Genomic DNA, 16,963 nt, shown 5'->3' with positions numbered 1-16,963 from the left:
GATGATTGTCTTGATTGTCTTCATATTGTCTTGATTATCTTCAATCATCATCGCCCATTTGTACTACTGCTGCCAGTCTTTTCCGTTCCAGTTCTTTGGAACTCCTTCGCTAGTGTACTTCAGCGGCTCCGCCATCTTGGATCACCCGCGTGCAGCCGGAAGTCCGTCGGTGCTTGGGCTCAGTACCCTTTTGGATGGTGCACTTGTTGGTCCGTACGGCCTGGAGCCACCACTAGTAGGAAAAAGGAAAAAGATTGAATGGCTGAGCCTCCCAGCTCTTACCACTACTCTCGGGCTTGAGCCCGTTTCTCATGCAACGACCCGCTAATTTTCTCAGGTACCTAGTCTCAGCTTTCGCCCGGGTCTCAACTCTGACCTTCCACTTGGTTTTCAATGTGCATTCCAACACACCGCTCCGGTGCTGAAGCTGCCTGCGCACGAGGCCTGAGGCGCATGATCTCTAGGTCTTCACTAATGATGCCGGACATAATGGCTCTTGCCACAGGCCATAGCTAATCATGTAGCTGCCAGTGGCTGATGCTTGCGGCGTAATGCCTAACGAATAAGTTGTGGTGCGAGGCATCAATCATCACCGTTGAACACTTCAAGGCGGGATCCCGCCGGCATGTTGTTGGAGCGAAAAAAAAATCCGATGGATGTCGCTTGAGTGGCAGATAAACTATCTTTCACAGGTATATATACTTCTTTAAAGGGTATGCAAATAAATAATAGGTAATTTGACTTAATCTCAACCGGATGGGTCAATATAGCAGCATAATTTGATTAGATCACGGGATATCCAGTATAGCAGGTATTTTAGCTATAAACGTCTGGAGCGCTCATAACCATATTTAGCATCAGTGGCCTTCGCCCATGGACTCGGACTGACTGTACGTGCAGTTTCGCTTACTTTAGACGGCTACGAACCCGTTCAAGTCCGTCTCCCCCGACTACAAGTTGAGCAACAAGCTGCACATACGTCACGCTCGCGACTACAAAGACGAATAAGTGAGCTGCACGTTCAGTCTCGCCCGTCGACTACGACTACAACGACAACAACGACAGTGGTTGATCATACTCCAGCAATATTTCGCAGTTCGAAGAACTGTCGATTGGGGAAGGGTTTTGGATGTCATCGAACGACATTCACGCTACATCCGTTGCTTCTCCCCCCCCCCCCCCAGCGGATGTCATCGAACAACATTCACACTACATTAGACAGCACTCGATCAAATCCGGTCTGAATGATACTTACAGGTTTTGACAGATGCCTATTCGCCTCGGAGCTTCTTCTCGTTCTACCGTAGATTGATGTCAGATTCCGACGATGCCATCAGAGGAAGTGGAGCTCTATCACAAATATCTATTGGTCGAAAGAATGCAATTCTTGCTGTTATACTATATGTACTTTGTTCATCGTAGTACATAATGGTGTCTCTGACAATAAGAGACATCGGTGTTAGTACCTTGAGCACAACTGGTGCCATTACCACATCGTATTATTCTGTATGCAGCTCCAGAGCACTCGACGTAGTTGCGTTAAAGCTATAGATTCGATCTGTCCATTCAGTCATGAGTCATAACTCATAATACCCTCCTCTTTCAGACACAGTGTTTTTCTGTATGCACAGTTTCTCGGAGAGATTATTGAAAATTGTGTGGTCATTGAATTTGTCGAGGCATAAATTATCGCCAGGCTAGTATTGTGTGAATATTCACACTCATTGGAATGAGCCTTGATGGATTAGGTTAAACATTCCGCTAAAACTTTGCCACAAACTAGTTCAAGTTTTTAATTAAGGTTGTGCGACCCAAGATGGAAGAGGTATAGCTTGATTTTTTTCGTTCAATATTTTTTAATCCAGCAAACTCTATCCACCGGCAACGCGGTTACGTCCTATACGGTCGCGAGCGAACTCGTTTAGCGGAGAATCAAAAGAGCTGCACCTGATGGTATGTCTTCTCCGGAGAAAGGGTTATAAGGTAGTGCAAAAATAATGACAACCGTATATGAAACCGGAAAAAGGCTAGTTCCAATGTATCTAGCTATGAATGGCTCGTGTGGGGGCATTAAGAAGCTAGCTGCACTAACTCAGGTATTATATCTATTAAGACTTTGGATAGTATTATGCTTGCCTTGAGAGACGACGCGCAGAGATCCACTTTACTACTGGTGGTGTAGAATTATCTACTACTTGATCCTGTTCTTGTCAAAACAACTTCGAGGCACATTGTTACCCATATTAGTTCAGATTATCATAATGCTACAAATCGAAGCTGACACGCTTCTGTTCTTAGATATTCAGGCGACTCGGACAAAATACATGTATGTATGTGTGCGGCTGCGCCCTATTTTGTCAAACAGAGTTTCAACGCTCCCGTGTTGTCGCTGTACGTCCCGGATTCTTGTGAAAGAGGAAGCCTGGGCGTACAGCGTCTAAGCGATGAATAAACACCAGGTGTATCCTACTCCTACACGCGATCAAGATCTGCTAGACCTCAGTTTTGGCTTATCAAACTTGTAACAGTGGATTCATCAGGTTACCCTGCAAGTTCAGTTGAACAGTTAGCCTGCTAGCACTAAATATTCGAATGCACGGATTTTTCTTGTTTTGTCGCCATCGGTAAGTTTCCGAGCACAACACTGCAATATAATAAAGCAAGGACCTGGGTCAGGGCACATTTCAGTGGCAGGAGAGAAGGAAATTACTTCAAGTACGTTGATTAGCTAGTTACCAAAAACCGTTCTGCTAACTACAAACGTGCGTAGGAAGTTCCCGGGTCTATCCCCAGCCCGGTCGTCCCTTACTACAAGTAGCCAGGTCCCGTCCAGCCCGACCACCCGTAGCGTTCCGCGTCCACCACCCAAAGTATTGCACGCGTCCACCCTTACGAATTTACACCGTCGTTGTTGTCGCGTCCACGCCTAGGTAGGCCAGTATAGCGCCGACTGCCAGCAGGTGCGAGGCAGTACGATGATCAACCAGACAGGTACTGGCCCCTTCACCAGGCGTGTCGGGGATAGGGACGGCTGGGAGGGGAAATACAATCGACCTGGGCTCCGGCAAGCCACAGGCGACCCCCACCGGACATGCAAGCAGGTCGAACAGCATCTCCGTCACGGCACTCGGGCACGCACAAGCACTCGAAAGCGCTGTCCTTCACGGCCAAGGTGCTGCCAGGAGTGCACCTCGCGCCCCCACGGCTTCTCTCCGTGGTCCCGCCACCCTACTCAATACATCGCCCTCATCTGTGCACCGCCCGCCACTATCGCTTACCTTATGCCACTTATTCCCGTGTCTAGCCGACACTTCCCTGGTCGCAAGACACTTCCCTGGTACTAGGTCACAGGAACCCGCGTTTCGGCGCAACTGAGTGTATTACAAGTCTTGACTCGTTACTATCCAGCAACAAATCGCAACTGAGGGTCGAGCTGCCACACCGCAGCTCGTTGCCCCCACTTACTTCTAACCCCCGTCGATCTACCCTATCCTATCCACTCGGCGCCTTCTAGCATACTTGGACCTCTCCCTCTTGGGCACTCATCTCCTTCCTCGTGGCCTCCTGGCCTCACACTCGCTCTCCAGCGTCGCCTCCCCTCTTTGCATACTCGTTCTCTGTCCTGTTCGCAGGTCACCTCGCCTTGCGATCTTCTGCAGCCGTCAACTTCAACTGCTACCTCCTGTCGCACGTAACGGTAGCCCACTTGCTCGCTTCCGTCACCACTAGCCGCCGTCCCCACACTCTTCGTCACCAACGGCTGCTCGGTGTGCCACACCAGCTACTCCGTCAAGTCGATCACGACCTGGACGCTGTTCCGCAGATCCTGTTCGTGTTCCTCAGAGGAGGGACGAGCCACCACACTACACGAGCTTACGTTAAAACTAAATCCGTGGAAGCCTAATCCGACGAGCAGGGGGAGGTAGAATCACTGCGGTGGGCTTGGCAAACCCCAAGCGTTGAAGTATCGATTCAACTAACTCTGCGGCGATGTTCACATCATCGGAGTGACGATATATGAACTGGCAATGCCTTTGAAAAGGACCGATCAGACTTGGTGCAATTGGTTGTACAATGGCAGTTGAAGCAGATGCTGCGGCTGCGAAGCAGGCGCAGGAGATGCCCGAGTACATCGTTTCCCTGTACGAGTATCCGTACAAATAGCTTCGAACTGCGACCCCCCCCCCCCGGGTCCACCACCCGGGTCCCCAATACGAAGTAACCTTACAAATTTTTGAAGTTTTGTTTTTTACAGCATTTCCGGGCGCTATCGCTATCGCTGCGTTACTGGAAGTATTGAGCGAGCCCAAAACTCTTTCCCTACGCTCAAAGTTGTCGGAGAGCGACAGTGAGGCCCCGGTGGGAGGTAAACTGCTATTTCTCGTAGTTTTCGCTGACGCGACAACACAGCTGCGGTGGAGATTCTCCACTGGAGATGCTCCACTTAACTTTCACCAAGTTTTTTAGCTATCCCAGCCTCACATAGCTCTCGTAACGGTGATAATGATGTGGCCACACAGAAAACAAAAACACACCCAAAAAGGAAATCGGCAAGTGGTGGCCAGCGGCAGCGGGATGGGACAGCACGGATAGCAGGGGGCACGGTGCAGGATAGCGGGGTGTCCGCGTCCACGTCGGCGGCGGCGTTGCTGGCGGAGCCGGTGCCGGAAATGGAGTCAGCGGAGCTGCTCACGGAGGGGTTGCAGGCAGTGTCGATGCTCGCGCTGGTGTCGACGGCCGTGGTGGTGTTGCTGTTGGAGTTGGCGCCGGAGCCCGCCCTCGCAGCAACAGAAGCAGGAGCAGGACATCGAATGCGGCCGTGATCTCGGGGGAGTCCCTCTGGACAGCAGCGGCTGTAAAAGCTGGGCGGTGACGTGGTTTTGGACGGCGGCTGCGTCCCCCGCCCGGTACGGCGGAAGCAGCAGCAACACGATGAGGTGGACGACGGCGGCGCGCCGGTGATGAGTTGGTGCTGTAGGACGCGTGGAAGCTCCGCCGACGCTGGATGAGATGGAGCTGGCGGTGCTGAAGGAGGAGCGCAACGTTGGCGACACGGCGGTGCTGGACGAAGATGGAAGGAGCAGGAGGAGGCCAAACCAGACGAAGAAGTGGAGGGGCTGGCCCGCATGGAAGCGCTTGGCGCTGGTCTGCGCACTGAGAAGGAGAGGGGCATCTCGGCAGCCGCCAATGCAAGCGCGCTAGGCGCAGCGCCGAGCAGCACCAGGAGACTGAACGGAGACGTGGGAACAGTCGCTCGGCAGCAGTTGGTGCGGTTCGAGAAGAGTGCTGGTGAGAGACATCGTGGCGGCACAAGAGCTAGAGAAACTGAGGAGAACGCACAGGGCCTAGCGGCACTCAAGGATCGGCTTCAGCGCGCAAGGAAGAGCGCAACCTTTATTGTGCTTTGCAATGATTTTGGCAATATGAGGCGAGATTTGCTGTATTTATAGCGACCACCTGCTAGATTTACGATAAATCGAGGTGCATAAATGGGTGGAGGCCTAGAATTACGCTAAAAGCGCCACTATTGAACTTTTGAAAGTGCAATTGTGGCTGTGCAGCTGCAATTCTGTCGTTTTTATCCACAAGCACCTACACACACGGCAATTATCCATAAGAGGGTGGATGTGCTGCATGGCTGCTGACAGGCCCTCCCAAGTCGATATATATATATATATAAGGAGGTGGATTTATGCATAATTTTAGCAGGTCGTGTATCTTCTTTCACACATATTTAGGAGCAGGCTTTGCCCTATTAAGCGTCTAAAATGGTCGGCAAAATAACTGCAAAGCACAATAAGTAAAATATTTTTTATTATGTAATGACGTTTGGACGCGCGTTGTTTTCTTCTGAGGTGTGCTCGTGCGGCATCCAAACCGCAAGAACACTAAGCGCTTCTTGGTGATGGCGACCTTCCTGCATTGCAGATCCCTGCTCAAATAGATATCTGTCCGAACTAGCACGGTGTTTTTAAAATATGAGATTGTCTTGCTTTCACTATGATCATATCAAATATTTTTTTTAGGATCGGACAAAATATGTCCGAATTGTCCGATTTGTTACTTACAGCGCAACATGAGATTTGATGCACGCCGATTGGTCCAAAAAGTCTGAGAAATGCTTCTGATAGGCCAAGTGCTAGTGTCATATTGTAATGCGAAATTTTTGATGTCCGAACAGACACGATATTCTACCATACTTCTGGAACGAGACCGTGATGATCGTGGTCTTCTTGTTCGCATATGGCCGCGCCAGAGCTCACTCGTCTGCTGCTTCCACTCCAAGCTGACCGACGCGTTGAGCGTCAGCGTCACGTACAGCAGGAAAGCTTGAGCAGCGCGATGACTGGCGGCAGGTATTGGCGTCTCGTCGTTGAACTTCATCGGGCAGACGCAGTCCAGCGAGGTGCTGCGCTGAGCCCACTGAACGAGTCTCGTGCCCCAGACGATGAAGTGGCCCACGATGACTATTAATATGAACACCAGCGCGGCGTGATTCATGGGTAGCATTATTATTATGTGAAGATGGCGTGTCGAGCTCCGCCAGCTCACAGCACTTTGAAGTTCAAGGGTGCCTGCGTCTAGTCCCTGTGTGCGACTGAGTACTTTGTATGCGATCGTCAGTTTCTGCCTTTTTGTATAACTGTAGAGGGGGTTGTCACCTGAGAGGTTTTCTCCCCCTCAATCTCATTCTTTCTCCGTGGGAAGCAAGTGTCTTTCGGTTGTTCCTATCCGCTCGTACGCGGTCACTCGCTCTATATCTGCCTACAACTTAACAGGTACTGAGCCCAAGTACGTGACGAGCCTTTCGTGACTGCGATGAGTGGGAACACGCCGCCATCGTCAAGTTCGCCGCCGCCACCGCCGAGTTCGGCATCCTCGACGTCTGCGACGGGTGCTGGAACGTCTGCTGCGGGTGGAGCACCGAGTGTGCAGCAAGTGGCGACGTCTGCGGCTACATTGTCTGTGCCACCAATGGCGACGACTGTTGTGACGGCCCATGCTGGCCAAGCTGGACCTGGTGGTGGACTTGCTGGAGCTGGTGGTCACGTCGCCGTTGTTGGTGGGCATGTTGCCGGAGTGTCCGGAGGTTATGTCGCCAGTGCTGGTGGTCATGTCGCTGGTCTCTCGGGAGGTCAAGTTGCTGGTGTTGGAGATCACGCTGCTGGAGCTTACGTTCCTGGTGGAGTGGCTGATGCCGTACCTGGAGTTGGAGTGAGTGGGGTTTCTCTCGCTGAACTCACACCTGGAGCTTACGTGTGGCCTGTTGCTGGAGTGGGTGCACTTGGTGCTGGAGTTGCGCCAAGCAGTGGCGTTGGTCTTGCCGGTGGGGTTGCACCTGTTGGGATGCCCGTAGCTGGTGGAGCTTGTGCACACGGTGCTGGAGTACCTCAGGTCGGACTTGGAGTGCAGCATCCCGGTGTTGGAGCCCCTCAACCCGGATTGACTTCCATGAAGCTAGATATTTCTGTGGTATCGGAAAATGGAGATTACCGGAGCGATTGCCCGTCGCCCAAGAATCAAGGTACAATCAAGGAGCAGCCAAGTGCGAGATGGAAGTGGCTGCTTTGGTGAAGCTGACGACATTATCCTCGTTGGAGTGGCAGATAGTGGCAGAAGCCTCGTCGGGTCCTAATACAACCCCGAACGAGGCTTCATGGTACCCACTTTTAGGTACAGATGCATTTAGTTACGTACTTCGGCCGCACTTATTAGTGTAGCCGCGGTCGTCATTTGATGTGTCCGGAATCGCCTTATTGCGATCGTTCACACTTGATATTTGTATAGGGACATAGGACTCATCATAGGATGACCAGAACGAGGCCCCAGGGCCTCAGAAAACTCAGTAATAAAAAGACAGTTTTCCCCCAAAGCCAACAAGGGTCAAGTCCGACTTCGGTAAGTGTAGCTAGCTTATTGTAGTGCCTGGATACGCTCGGCTGCGTGTGGATGCCTGTCAGGGAGCTTATCGTGCATTGACCGAGAGTTTCCTTGGTAGCGCCAAGAGTTGGCGTGGCCGGAGTGGCAGGAACGGTATTAGAGTATCGTTCAGTATATATTTGTGGGATTAGAGTGTCCCTGAGTGTATTAGTCTACTTACCGGGGTTTTACCTTGGTCCCCCTGTATAAGGCCTATCACGCCGGTACCCTTCCTTTCTGAGGGACTGCAGTGGGGTTGCGCGAAAGCGCTACATAGTATCCTAGCCTTGGCTCGTGGCTAGTGGTACAGGTTTTAGGGTTGACCGAAGATAACCTAAGGTGCACAGAGGCACTTGCAACCGACCCGGTGTAAGGGATCGTTCCTGGTCTTCAGGTTTTGATCTAATAAGCGCTTACCTATGCGGGTTAGCGTGTTGTTGGTGTCTCTAATACCTTTTGGTAGAGGAGGATTTTAGTGGAATTACCACACCACATTTCGCGTAAGCCGCCAGTGATGAAAGGAAGTTTTGATTTATACACTGTGCAGCTTCGCGCTATTCTTACCCGCCTTGGCTGTTGGAATGTCGTGGATGGCTCTTATCGAATTGATCCTCAAGGGCTGGTTGGCTTTGCTGCGCGCGATAATGCTGCGTGTGAAGCAATCCTGCATGGTGTACCGGCAGCCGATGCTGAGATGATCTGTCAAGAACTATCAGCAGAAGCAATGTGGGGCCGCTTTTTCGATCGACAGACTAAGCGCGAGTACTCAAACTACATCTTTACCCGTGATGAGTTGTCTCCAACCGGTACACGCCTGATAAGACCATGGACCAATGGCTACGGGAGATGGAGAGCCTGCGTCGGCAACTCATGCATTACGGCAAGCAAGTGTCGGATAAGGACTTTGCCGAGACGCTTCGAGAACATGTATCACGGACCCACCGAGACGTCGTTCGACGGTTTTCGAAGCATTACGTCGTCCGTGACGGTGGAGCCGTAAGACCCGTTCCGACTGCTGCCCAAGTGATGAATGCATTGCGTGCAGAGTCAGCTCTTGATGAGCGGGTTGCGTGTGAGGAGGAATCGAAGCCAGCGCACATCTGCTCGTGTGGCAAGCAGGCGCAGGATGACTCACAGCAATCCAAGAAGAACAAAAGCAAGGGCAAGCAGCAAAAAGGAAAGAGCCGGTACAAGTCGAAGCAGGAAAATGAAGAGAGAAAGCAGGTTGGCAAGAAGAAGAAGACTCGTACGTGCTATGAATGCGGTGAAGCTGGCCATTTGCGAGCGAATTGCCCGAGCCTGAAGCCTGCTTCTGCCGTAAAGCCAGTCATCTTGGAGTTCAAGAGGTGGGAGAACAAGAAAGCGAATGACAGTAACAATGTGAAACGTAGTAGAAAGAACACGAGTGCTGTTTGCTGTCATGTTAGAGGTGTTTCGGTGACTACTGCTGCGTCGGTCAAGACTCGTGCTGGTACCGAGATGGAGTGGGTGCTTGACTTAGCAAGCGACGTACACGTGTGCAACCAGTGCTCAGTGTTGCACAATGTCCGGAAGGATGAGGTGCATTTCTTCCAAGGGTACGACGGCAACGCTCGAGAGAACGAGTATGTTGGTGACGTAGCACTGAGGGTGACGGACAACAAGAAGCCTCATTCTGAGTTGAAGCTGCCGTTTACGAACGTCCTGCTCTCGCCTAATGCTCCGGATAATCTATTGAGCATGGATACACTTGAGCGTGACGGATGGGTTGTGAAGTTTGGTTTCATTAGCTCTCAACGTGTATGCTGGCTACGCAAAGACCATGTCGAGCTACTGCTGCTGAAGACTGACCGTCTGTATCGCTTGAAGGCGACAGCGGTTGCGGTGTACACGGTGCAGAGCGGAGCGCAGCAAGTTCAGCAGCACACCAGTGACTCAACGGCGCTTACGCAGCGTTCGAGGAAGAAGAGTGATGCTTCGTCACTGGAATGGTGGCATTTGCGCTTTGCCCACTTGAACTTGCCTGCTCTGCAGCGGATGGCGATGCATGAGGTCGCGGCTGGCATGGATGAGGAGCTGGATGAGGACACGAGCTCACCTTGCTGGGCGTACGATGCTGCCAAGATGACTCGGATGTCTTACAAGAAGCCTGTGACCCGCCGAGCCACCGGACCGTTCCAAAAGCTGATGAGTGATATGTGCTACGTTGGTGAAGTAACCTACAATGGATTTGAGCATTTTCAGCTGGTCCAAGACGAGGCTAGTCGGTACCTGTGGGGCTTCATGATGCACAGGAAGGAAGAGGCATCGGAGGTTGTGCTGGCTCATGTGAAGTGGATCCTGGCTCAAGGCCAAAAAGTTGATATTGTTCAGCTCTGATCAAGGTCCAGAGCTATTCAACAACAACTTGAAGTTCTTCCTCGAGGCAAATGGGATCGAGTACACTACAACGAACGCATACAGTCCGGAAGAGAACGGCTTGGTGGAGAAGATGAACGGGGTGGTGATGTCTCGCGTGCGATGCCTGCTCACTGCGGCGAATATGCAGTGGTCTCTACGGGGCGAAGCCTTCAATTTTGTCATTGAAGTGATGGACATCAGTGGGAGCAGTGCGCTTGGTGGAGAGACGCCTTACTATCGCCGCTTCGGGGAGCGACCGGACGTGTCGACGTTGAGAACGTGGGGTTGCGTTGCGTTCATCTTTACGCCGAAGGTCTTGCGGAAGAGCAAGCTGGAGAATCCGGGCAAGCCGGGGCTGTTCGTGGGCTATGCGAAGCACTCGGAGAGCTTTCGGATACTGAACTTGTTGACTGGGAAAATTAATGAAGTGCGTTCAGTTGAGTTTGAAGAAGAGTGGACTGTGGAGTCGTCATTTGTGGAGAAGTTGCTGTCTAACCATTACGGAAAGGGCCGCCACGTATTACCTACGATCATTCCGTACGTGCGTCTACCTGTCGTGCATCCAGTGACTCGAGAACTGAAACGCAGCTCTGAGAGTGATGACAATGGCCAATCGAAGCGTCAATGCTGTGGACATCAGGCTGATTGTGGTGCTTCTGGATCAAAAAGCGGATCGACTCATCCAACAGCATCAGGTGCGCCTGGACGTTGGCTGGTGAGTGAGCCAGAGGTCCCGACGAGCACTGCTGCGGCAGCGGCTCCGTCGACACCCGAGGGAGTGCTTCAGCTGGCAGGTAACGCTCCTCAGTTTGGGGACTGAGTTTGTGAAAGTGGTGTTAATGGCGCTGTAGACTCGCCTAACAGCAGTAGTATGCAGACGGCCGGACCGCACCCGGATCAAGGAGTCTCACGTTTAGTGGGAGGCCAGGACAGTAGTGATGATGCAAGCAATGAGGCTGCCGATGGTGACGTTGAGATGGATGACGCGGGTGCTAGCTTTGGAGACCCCGCTGATCTGCTGGGGCGTCTCTCGACGTATGAAGGCTTCATAGACAATGACAGCGAAGACGACGACGACGAAGCCGATGGGTGGAGAGGTGAAGCCTCAAGGGCTGCTACATCGTTTCGCCGGTCTACTTGGATTCGACGCCCGAATGTTCGACTCCAGGATTACAAAGTGGAGATCCCTGCGAGTTTAGTGATTGAGGCTGTGAATGTACTCATGGAGCCGCAGAGTGTTGACGAGGCCCTGCAAGGCCCCGACACTGAGAAGTGGATAGAGGCGTTGGAGAAGGAGTACTATGATTTGATGCGCAACAATGCGTGGGTGTTGGTGGAGCGTCCCAAAGGCATATTAGTAAATGGGTCTGTGTGCGGAACCGAAACCACAAGGGCGAAGTGGTTCGGCACCGCTCGCGCATAACAATCAAGGGCTGTCAACAGGAGTACGGTGTGAACTGCTGGGAGACTTATGGTCCGGTGGTCTCGCATGAATCTGTGAAGTTGGTGCTACTCTTGGCGCTGCACTACGGGTTGCCGTGCGAGCACGTCGACTTTGTGACGGCGTTTCTGAACGGGCCGATTGGAGAAGACGTGGAGATCTACATGGAGATGCCTGACTACTTCAACGACGGGTCTGGTCGCGTCTGTAGGCTGGTACGAAGTTTGTATGGGTTAAAACAAGCGACATTGATCTGGTACAGGATGCTGGACAAGTACTTGCGATCTTGTGGCTTTAAGGGATCCAAGATGGACAATGCAGTCTACTGGTGTGTAGTGGGAGGAAGTCCCATGCTTCTTACGGTCTACGTAGATGATGTGATCATTGCTGCGAATGCCGAGAACATCAAGCTGGTCGTTGGTGAGCTTGATCGAAAGTTCAGCATCAAGGCCTTGGGGTCTGTGAGCTTGTTGTTGGGCATGGAGATCAAGTACATCCCAGGCCAGGCGATGTGGATCTCGCAGCGCGGGCAGATTGAGAAGAATTTGACACGGTTTCAGATGGACAAGTGTCGTGCGGTGGCTACGCCACAGGCGCTGGGACCACTGCCGCTGCCCGCCACGTCGGATGAGGAGGATGCGAACGACCCGAACGTGCCGTACCGTGCCATTGTTGGCTGCCTACAGTATCTTGTGCAGTGTATGCGTCCTGACCTGGCGAACGCGGTGCGTGCGTTGGGCAAGTACTTGAACAAGTACACGCACGAGAACTACACCATGGCGAAGCGGGTACTGCGGTACTTGCGAGGGACCTCGGACTTCGGTCTCGTGTGGGAGAAGAAGGAGTCGCCCGACTTGCGCTTTGTGGCGTACGCAGACGCCGATCTCGGAAACGAGAAGGACGACAGACACTCGATCACGGGCTACGTGTTGCAGTTGAACGGCTGCACGTATGCGTACAAATCCCGCAAGCAGCGGATTGTGACGGATGACACGTGCTGCGCTGCGAGTGAGTGCTTCACGATGATAGTGTGGCCGCACAACTTGTGCAAGGAGTTGAACCTGGCACGGTACCACCCAACGGTGCTGTACCAGGACAACCAGGCTACGATCACCGTGCTGACTGAGATCAAGGGCAACTACAAGACGAAGAGCGCGGACCTGAAGTACCACAAGGTGCGCGACTTCCACGAGCGCGGTGAGTTTAAAGTGGTCTACTGTCCGTCGAGCGAGAACCTCGCGGACATCTTTACGAAGGCACTGGGTCCGACGCTGTTTCGCAAGTTTCGGGAGCAGCTGAACGTGATGCCGCTACGGACTGCCATTGACGATGACAATGCAGATGGTTGCAGCTAGCTTGCGAGTTAGAAGGACGAGAGCTGAGAGCATGGCAGACTCGAAGTGGGAGTGTGAAGATGGCGTGCCGAGCTCCGCCAGCTCACAGCACTTTGAAGTTCAAGGGTGCCTGCGTCTAGTCCCTGTGTGCGACTGAGTACTTTGTATGCGATCGTCAGTTTCTGCCTTTTTGTATAACTGTAGAGGGGGTTGTCACCTGAGAGGTTTTCTCCCCCTCAATCTCATTCTTTCTCCGTGGGAAGCAAGTGTTCCTATCCGCTCGTACGCGGCCACTCGCTCTATATCTGCCTACAACTTAACAATTATTGTACAATACGGGGTAGGATTTTGCCAAACATATTGACCTGAAGACATGTAAATTTCCAGCCTTCCTGATTGGCTGTTTCAAAAGTTACTTTGAACCCCCTTTTCCGAGCTCGACAAGTCAGCAAGCAAACATAAGCCCCGAAGCGGCTGTGCAGTTCCGCCAAGTGTACGAAGGTCAAATCGAGCACCTGCAACCAGGCCAAGTGCAAGTCCACAACAGTACAAGACGAGCGACGTTGTCTAGGGTAAGTACAAATGCACTGGCGTCGTGATTCATGCCAACAGGAGACACGAGAGCGTCGAAAGCAAGTACGCGTGGCAAGACTTAAAGCAGAAGAAGATCAAGGTCAGCAACAGCAGCTTCTACATCAAGTCTAGAACCAGCCGTGAGGCTTGGACCAAGTTCAACGACGGACGGATATTGGCTGCACCAGCGCGGCGTGCCATGTTTCACGCAGCCAACGCGCATGGGTGTGTGCTTGACGCCATGGGCGCTAGCGCTGGAGCCGCAGTTGGCGCCTTCGCGGGGCGCGCGCTACTGGCGGAATAAGCCTTTGAGATGGCTAGATTAGCCGTCGGATTCCAAGTCAATAGGCTCATAGGTCGTTTGAACTCGATTTTGGCGTTAGTAAAACATGACATAGGGTCTTCTGTCAGTTTCGTGCTGTCCTTCGAACTTGCGGACACGCTGTGGCATAACTTTTCATTGACTTGTCCATTCTGAAATCTGATTGTACCCGCTAAATCTGCGCGATTAGGCTGAATTTATGTACTTCACGCTGGTCCGTGTCTATTTTGCAGAACTTTTGTTATTGTTTCGAAAAGCTTGTTGATTTGGAGTGAGCTGCCAGTTTCCTGCCTCTTTTTGATAGCACTTTTGTATGCTATGCAAATCCTAAGGAGGCTCAGGAAATTGCATGTGACGCTGGAAAAATCTACCAATAGAGTGCGAGAGTTTAACAAGGAGAAGATGCTAATTGGCTAAAACAAGTAGGCACGGAACTGGTTGTAGGCACGCAACTGGCACTTTACCTTAACGGCAAAACCGCAGCGCGATCTGATTGGCTGAAAAGCTGTTTATGTTCTTGTGTCTATAGGCTCAGCCCAACTTTGAAACCATCTAATATACTCATGTATTTCTTGACATAGGGAAGTCTTAGGAAATATGAAAAATCCACAGCATTTTGAGGGATAATCCACAGCTTTGCGTCTCCAGTCCACAGCGATTGACGACGGCCAGCAGCGAAGTAATGCGTGGCTGTCAGACGAGACCACTGATCACCACTGTGCACCATCCGATGATTTTCACTCCGGTTGCTACAACGTTTGGTAATTTGTGCTGCGCATGTACTATGCACGAGTCCAGGCGCGCTGCAGACAGCGCAAGGCGCGCTGTCGGTATCACCTCCCCCTGTTACTGTACCCATCGACCAGCTCAGAACAGCTCCAACAACGACCCTTGCTTCAACGTAACATGCAGCAGCTAGATCTAATGCTCGAAGCAATGCAATCACCACGTCGTACCGCAAGTCACACCGCATCCCAAGTCTCTTCTTCATGGCCTGCATCATCGACCCGGGCTGCGACGCCAGCTGAATGGGCTTTGCGCGTGACGCCACCCTTGCTACCTCATTTCCCGGTTCTGGCAGGGCCTGCGGCCACCCCTAGACTGCTACCGTCACGTACGCTGGAGGAAGCGTTATGGCAGCTTCAATTGTTGTCTCCGCGCCACGATACCGTTCCAGCCGGAGGTGCGTTTCTTCAAGCAAGCTGGCAAGATGGAGCAAGTGACGACTTCAACTACCCGATGCCGCCGCTACTAGCTCTCTCGGCACGAATGACGCAGGCGCGATTCGAAAGCTCTCACGAAGAGCACTTTGGAGACCCCGCGTTTAGCCAGCTGGAAGCAGGGGAGCAATTTTGGCGCATGCCTTGCCTCATGGAGCGTTTGTTCCAAACCCCAGTGGAAGCCCAACGTGCGCTGAACGCATTTGCGCGTCCCCATGGCTACGCTATCGTGTACCAAGGTACTAGCTACGACAAGCGCCGTCAAAAGCGGCTCATTCGCTACGGTTGAGATAGGCACGGCGTGTCTCGTAGCCGATACGAGCGTTCAGGCCCACCAAGAAGACCCAATGTAAGCACACGAAAGTGTGGGTGTCCCATGGAGGTCTACCTCGTCCGTGATACTGGCAACCACGGGGAGGTTGGCTGGCTGCTTCAACACCGCGGTCGCGCCGTTCAACACAACCACCCACCGTTCTCGCACGCAGCTTCCCATCCGATACATCGGCGAACATCGCACACGGAAGCGGTTCTCCTAGCGATTGCTGTGGACGGTGAAACCGGCACAACCGCGAGGCAGACTATCGCGCGGCTTTTGGTGGAGGACCCCGAGCTTCTTCTCACACCTCGTGATGTATATAACGAGCGAGCTCGTGCTACTCGCGCCACGCTGGGAGGACTATCAAGGATCGAGCGGCTACTTCAGAAGCTACAAGAGGGACCTTTCACGTGAGCTACCAGTATAACGAGAATCATCACTTGACGCATCTATTTTTCGCTCGCCACGATGCCATCGACATTTACCGCAACAACTATGACGTTGTCCTGATGATCTACACTTACCGCACGAATCGGTTCAACATGCCCCTGTTCAACATTGTGGGGGTAACAGGAATGAACACAACGATTCACATCGCTCAAGTATTTCTTAGCGGCGAAGAAGAGCGCGATTACCAGTGGGCTCTACGACAACTGAAGCAACTTCTATCAGAGCACGATATTCCATCTCCCGAAGCGTGACTTGGCGTTGTTGAATGCGCTTGAAGATGTTTTCCCTGACACGCCTGCGTTGCTGTGCTTATGGCACATCATGAAAGACGTTCAGGTTCATGCCCGCAGAGTTTCCTTCCCCAAAGAAGTCGACCCAGAAACTTCTCTACTCCAGGCCTCCGAAGATCACCAGACGTTTTGCGAAGCCTTTCTGCGTGTAGTGTATGCACCGACTGAGGAATACTATCATTTTCGCCGTCATGAGCTACATTTGCTGTCTGCAGTTGAAGCCGCCTATGTTGACGACGTGTGGCTTGACATTTGGAAACAGAGGATAGTTCGCTGTTGGACAGATCGGGTACTACACTTCGGGATGCATGCCACATCACGTGTGGAGGGCTACCATGCTACGCTCAAGAGTTGGTTGGGGATGTCTAACGGCGACTTGCTAACAATTCACACGCGCATGGAACATTGGTGGAGACAGTCAATCGAGCGACACTGGGTGCTTCACTCCAATGCTGAAGTCTACGTACCCGTTAGACTGCGCGAGAGTTTTTTTGCTGCCGTCATCCGTGTACTTCACACGCACGCGTTGGATTCACTCCAGCACATCGAAACCTTGCTCAAACCCTGCACAGGTTCGTATGCAAGGACCTTGGGCATACCGTGTGCACACACGCTACAGCAGAGAGTGGCGACATCCGTTGGACTACAACCCACCGATTTCTACCCTCGCTGGTGGATTCGTCGACACCAAGCGCCCCGTGAGCGTCCGGCTAGAATT

At 52.4% G+C, this 16,963-nt stretch overlaps 5 protein-coding genes across 5 annotated transcripts in view; 4 read left to right on the top strand and 1 right to left on the bottom strand.

Moving 5' to 3' along the window:
- The window catches only part of PHYSODRAFT_263902 (hypothetical protein), a gene marked incomplete at both ends in the record, with an annotated part of 999 nt that extends 864 nt beyond the window's left edge, over positions 1 to 135 (bottom strand). The window contains one exon of the mRNA XM_009519301.1: positions 73 to 135. Within this exon, the coding sequence (XP_009517596.1) occupies positions 73 to 135 (63 nt within the window). The remainder of the gene's footprint in view (positions 1 to 72) is intronic.
- Positions 136 to 4,074: 3,939 nt separating this feature from the next.
- On the top strand, positions 4,075 to 7,447 carry PHYSODRAFT_323718 (hypothetical protein; the record flags this gene model as incomplete). Its single annotated transcript, XM_009519300.1, has 9 exons — positions 4,075 to 4,142; positions 4,616 to 4,745; positions 4,786 to 4,958; positions 5,072 to 5,289; positions 6,357 to 6,406; positions 6,825 to 6,962; positions 7,013 to 7,183; positions 7,277 to 7,327; positions 7,358 to 7,447. 9 exons carry the CDS (start codon positions 4,075 to 4,077, stop codon positions 7,445 to 7,447), a joined length of 1,089 nt encoding a protein of 362 aa, XP_009517595.1.
- A 1,319-nt stretch (positions 7,448 to 8,766) lies between these two features.
- PHYSODRAFT_468521 (hypothetical protein) lies at positions 8,767 to 9,111 on the top strand (the record flags this gene model as incomplete). The annotated part of the gene is made up of 1 exon (XM_009519299.1): positions 8,767 to 9,111. A coding segment is annotated over one exon (345 nt), but the record flags the coding sequence as incomplete, so codon positions are not given.
- Positions 9,112 to 13,126: 4,015 nt separating this feature from the next.
- On the top strand, positions 13,127 to 13,951 carry PHYSODRAFT_323716 (hypothetical protein; the record flags this gene model as incomplete). Its single annotated transcript, XM_009519298.1, has 2 exons — positions 13,127 to 13,221; positions 13,687 to 13,951. The coding sequence occupies 2 exons, from the start codon at positions 13,127 to 13,129 to the stop codon at positions 13,949 to 13,951; spliced, it is 360 nt and encodes a 119-aa protein (XP_009517593.1).
- A 924-nt stretch (positions 13,952 to 14,875) lies between these two features.
- On the top strand, positions 14,876 to 15,478 carry PHYSODRAFT_295152 (hypothetical protein; the record flags this gene model as incomplete). The annotated part of the gene is made up of 1 exon (XM_009519297.1): positions 14,876 to 15,478. The coding sequence occupies one exon, from the start codon at positions 14,876 to 14,878 to the stop codon at positions 15,476 to 15,478; it is 603 nt and encodes a 200-aa protein (XP_009517592.1).
- Between the last annotated feature and the right edge of the window lie 1,485 nt (positions 15,479 to 16,963).

This window comes from Phytophthora sojae (assembly GCF_000149755.1).
Source record: "Phytophthora sojae unplaced genomic scaffold PHYSOscaffold_1, whole genome shotgun sequence".
Classification (NCBI taxonomy): Eukaryota; Oomycota; class Peronosporomycetes; order Peronosporales; family Peronosporaceae; genus Phytophthora; species Phytophthora sojae.
This window is presented reverse-complemented; position numbering and strand designations above follow the sequence as displayed.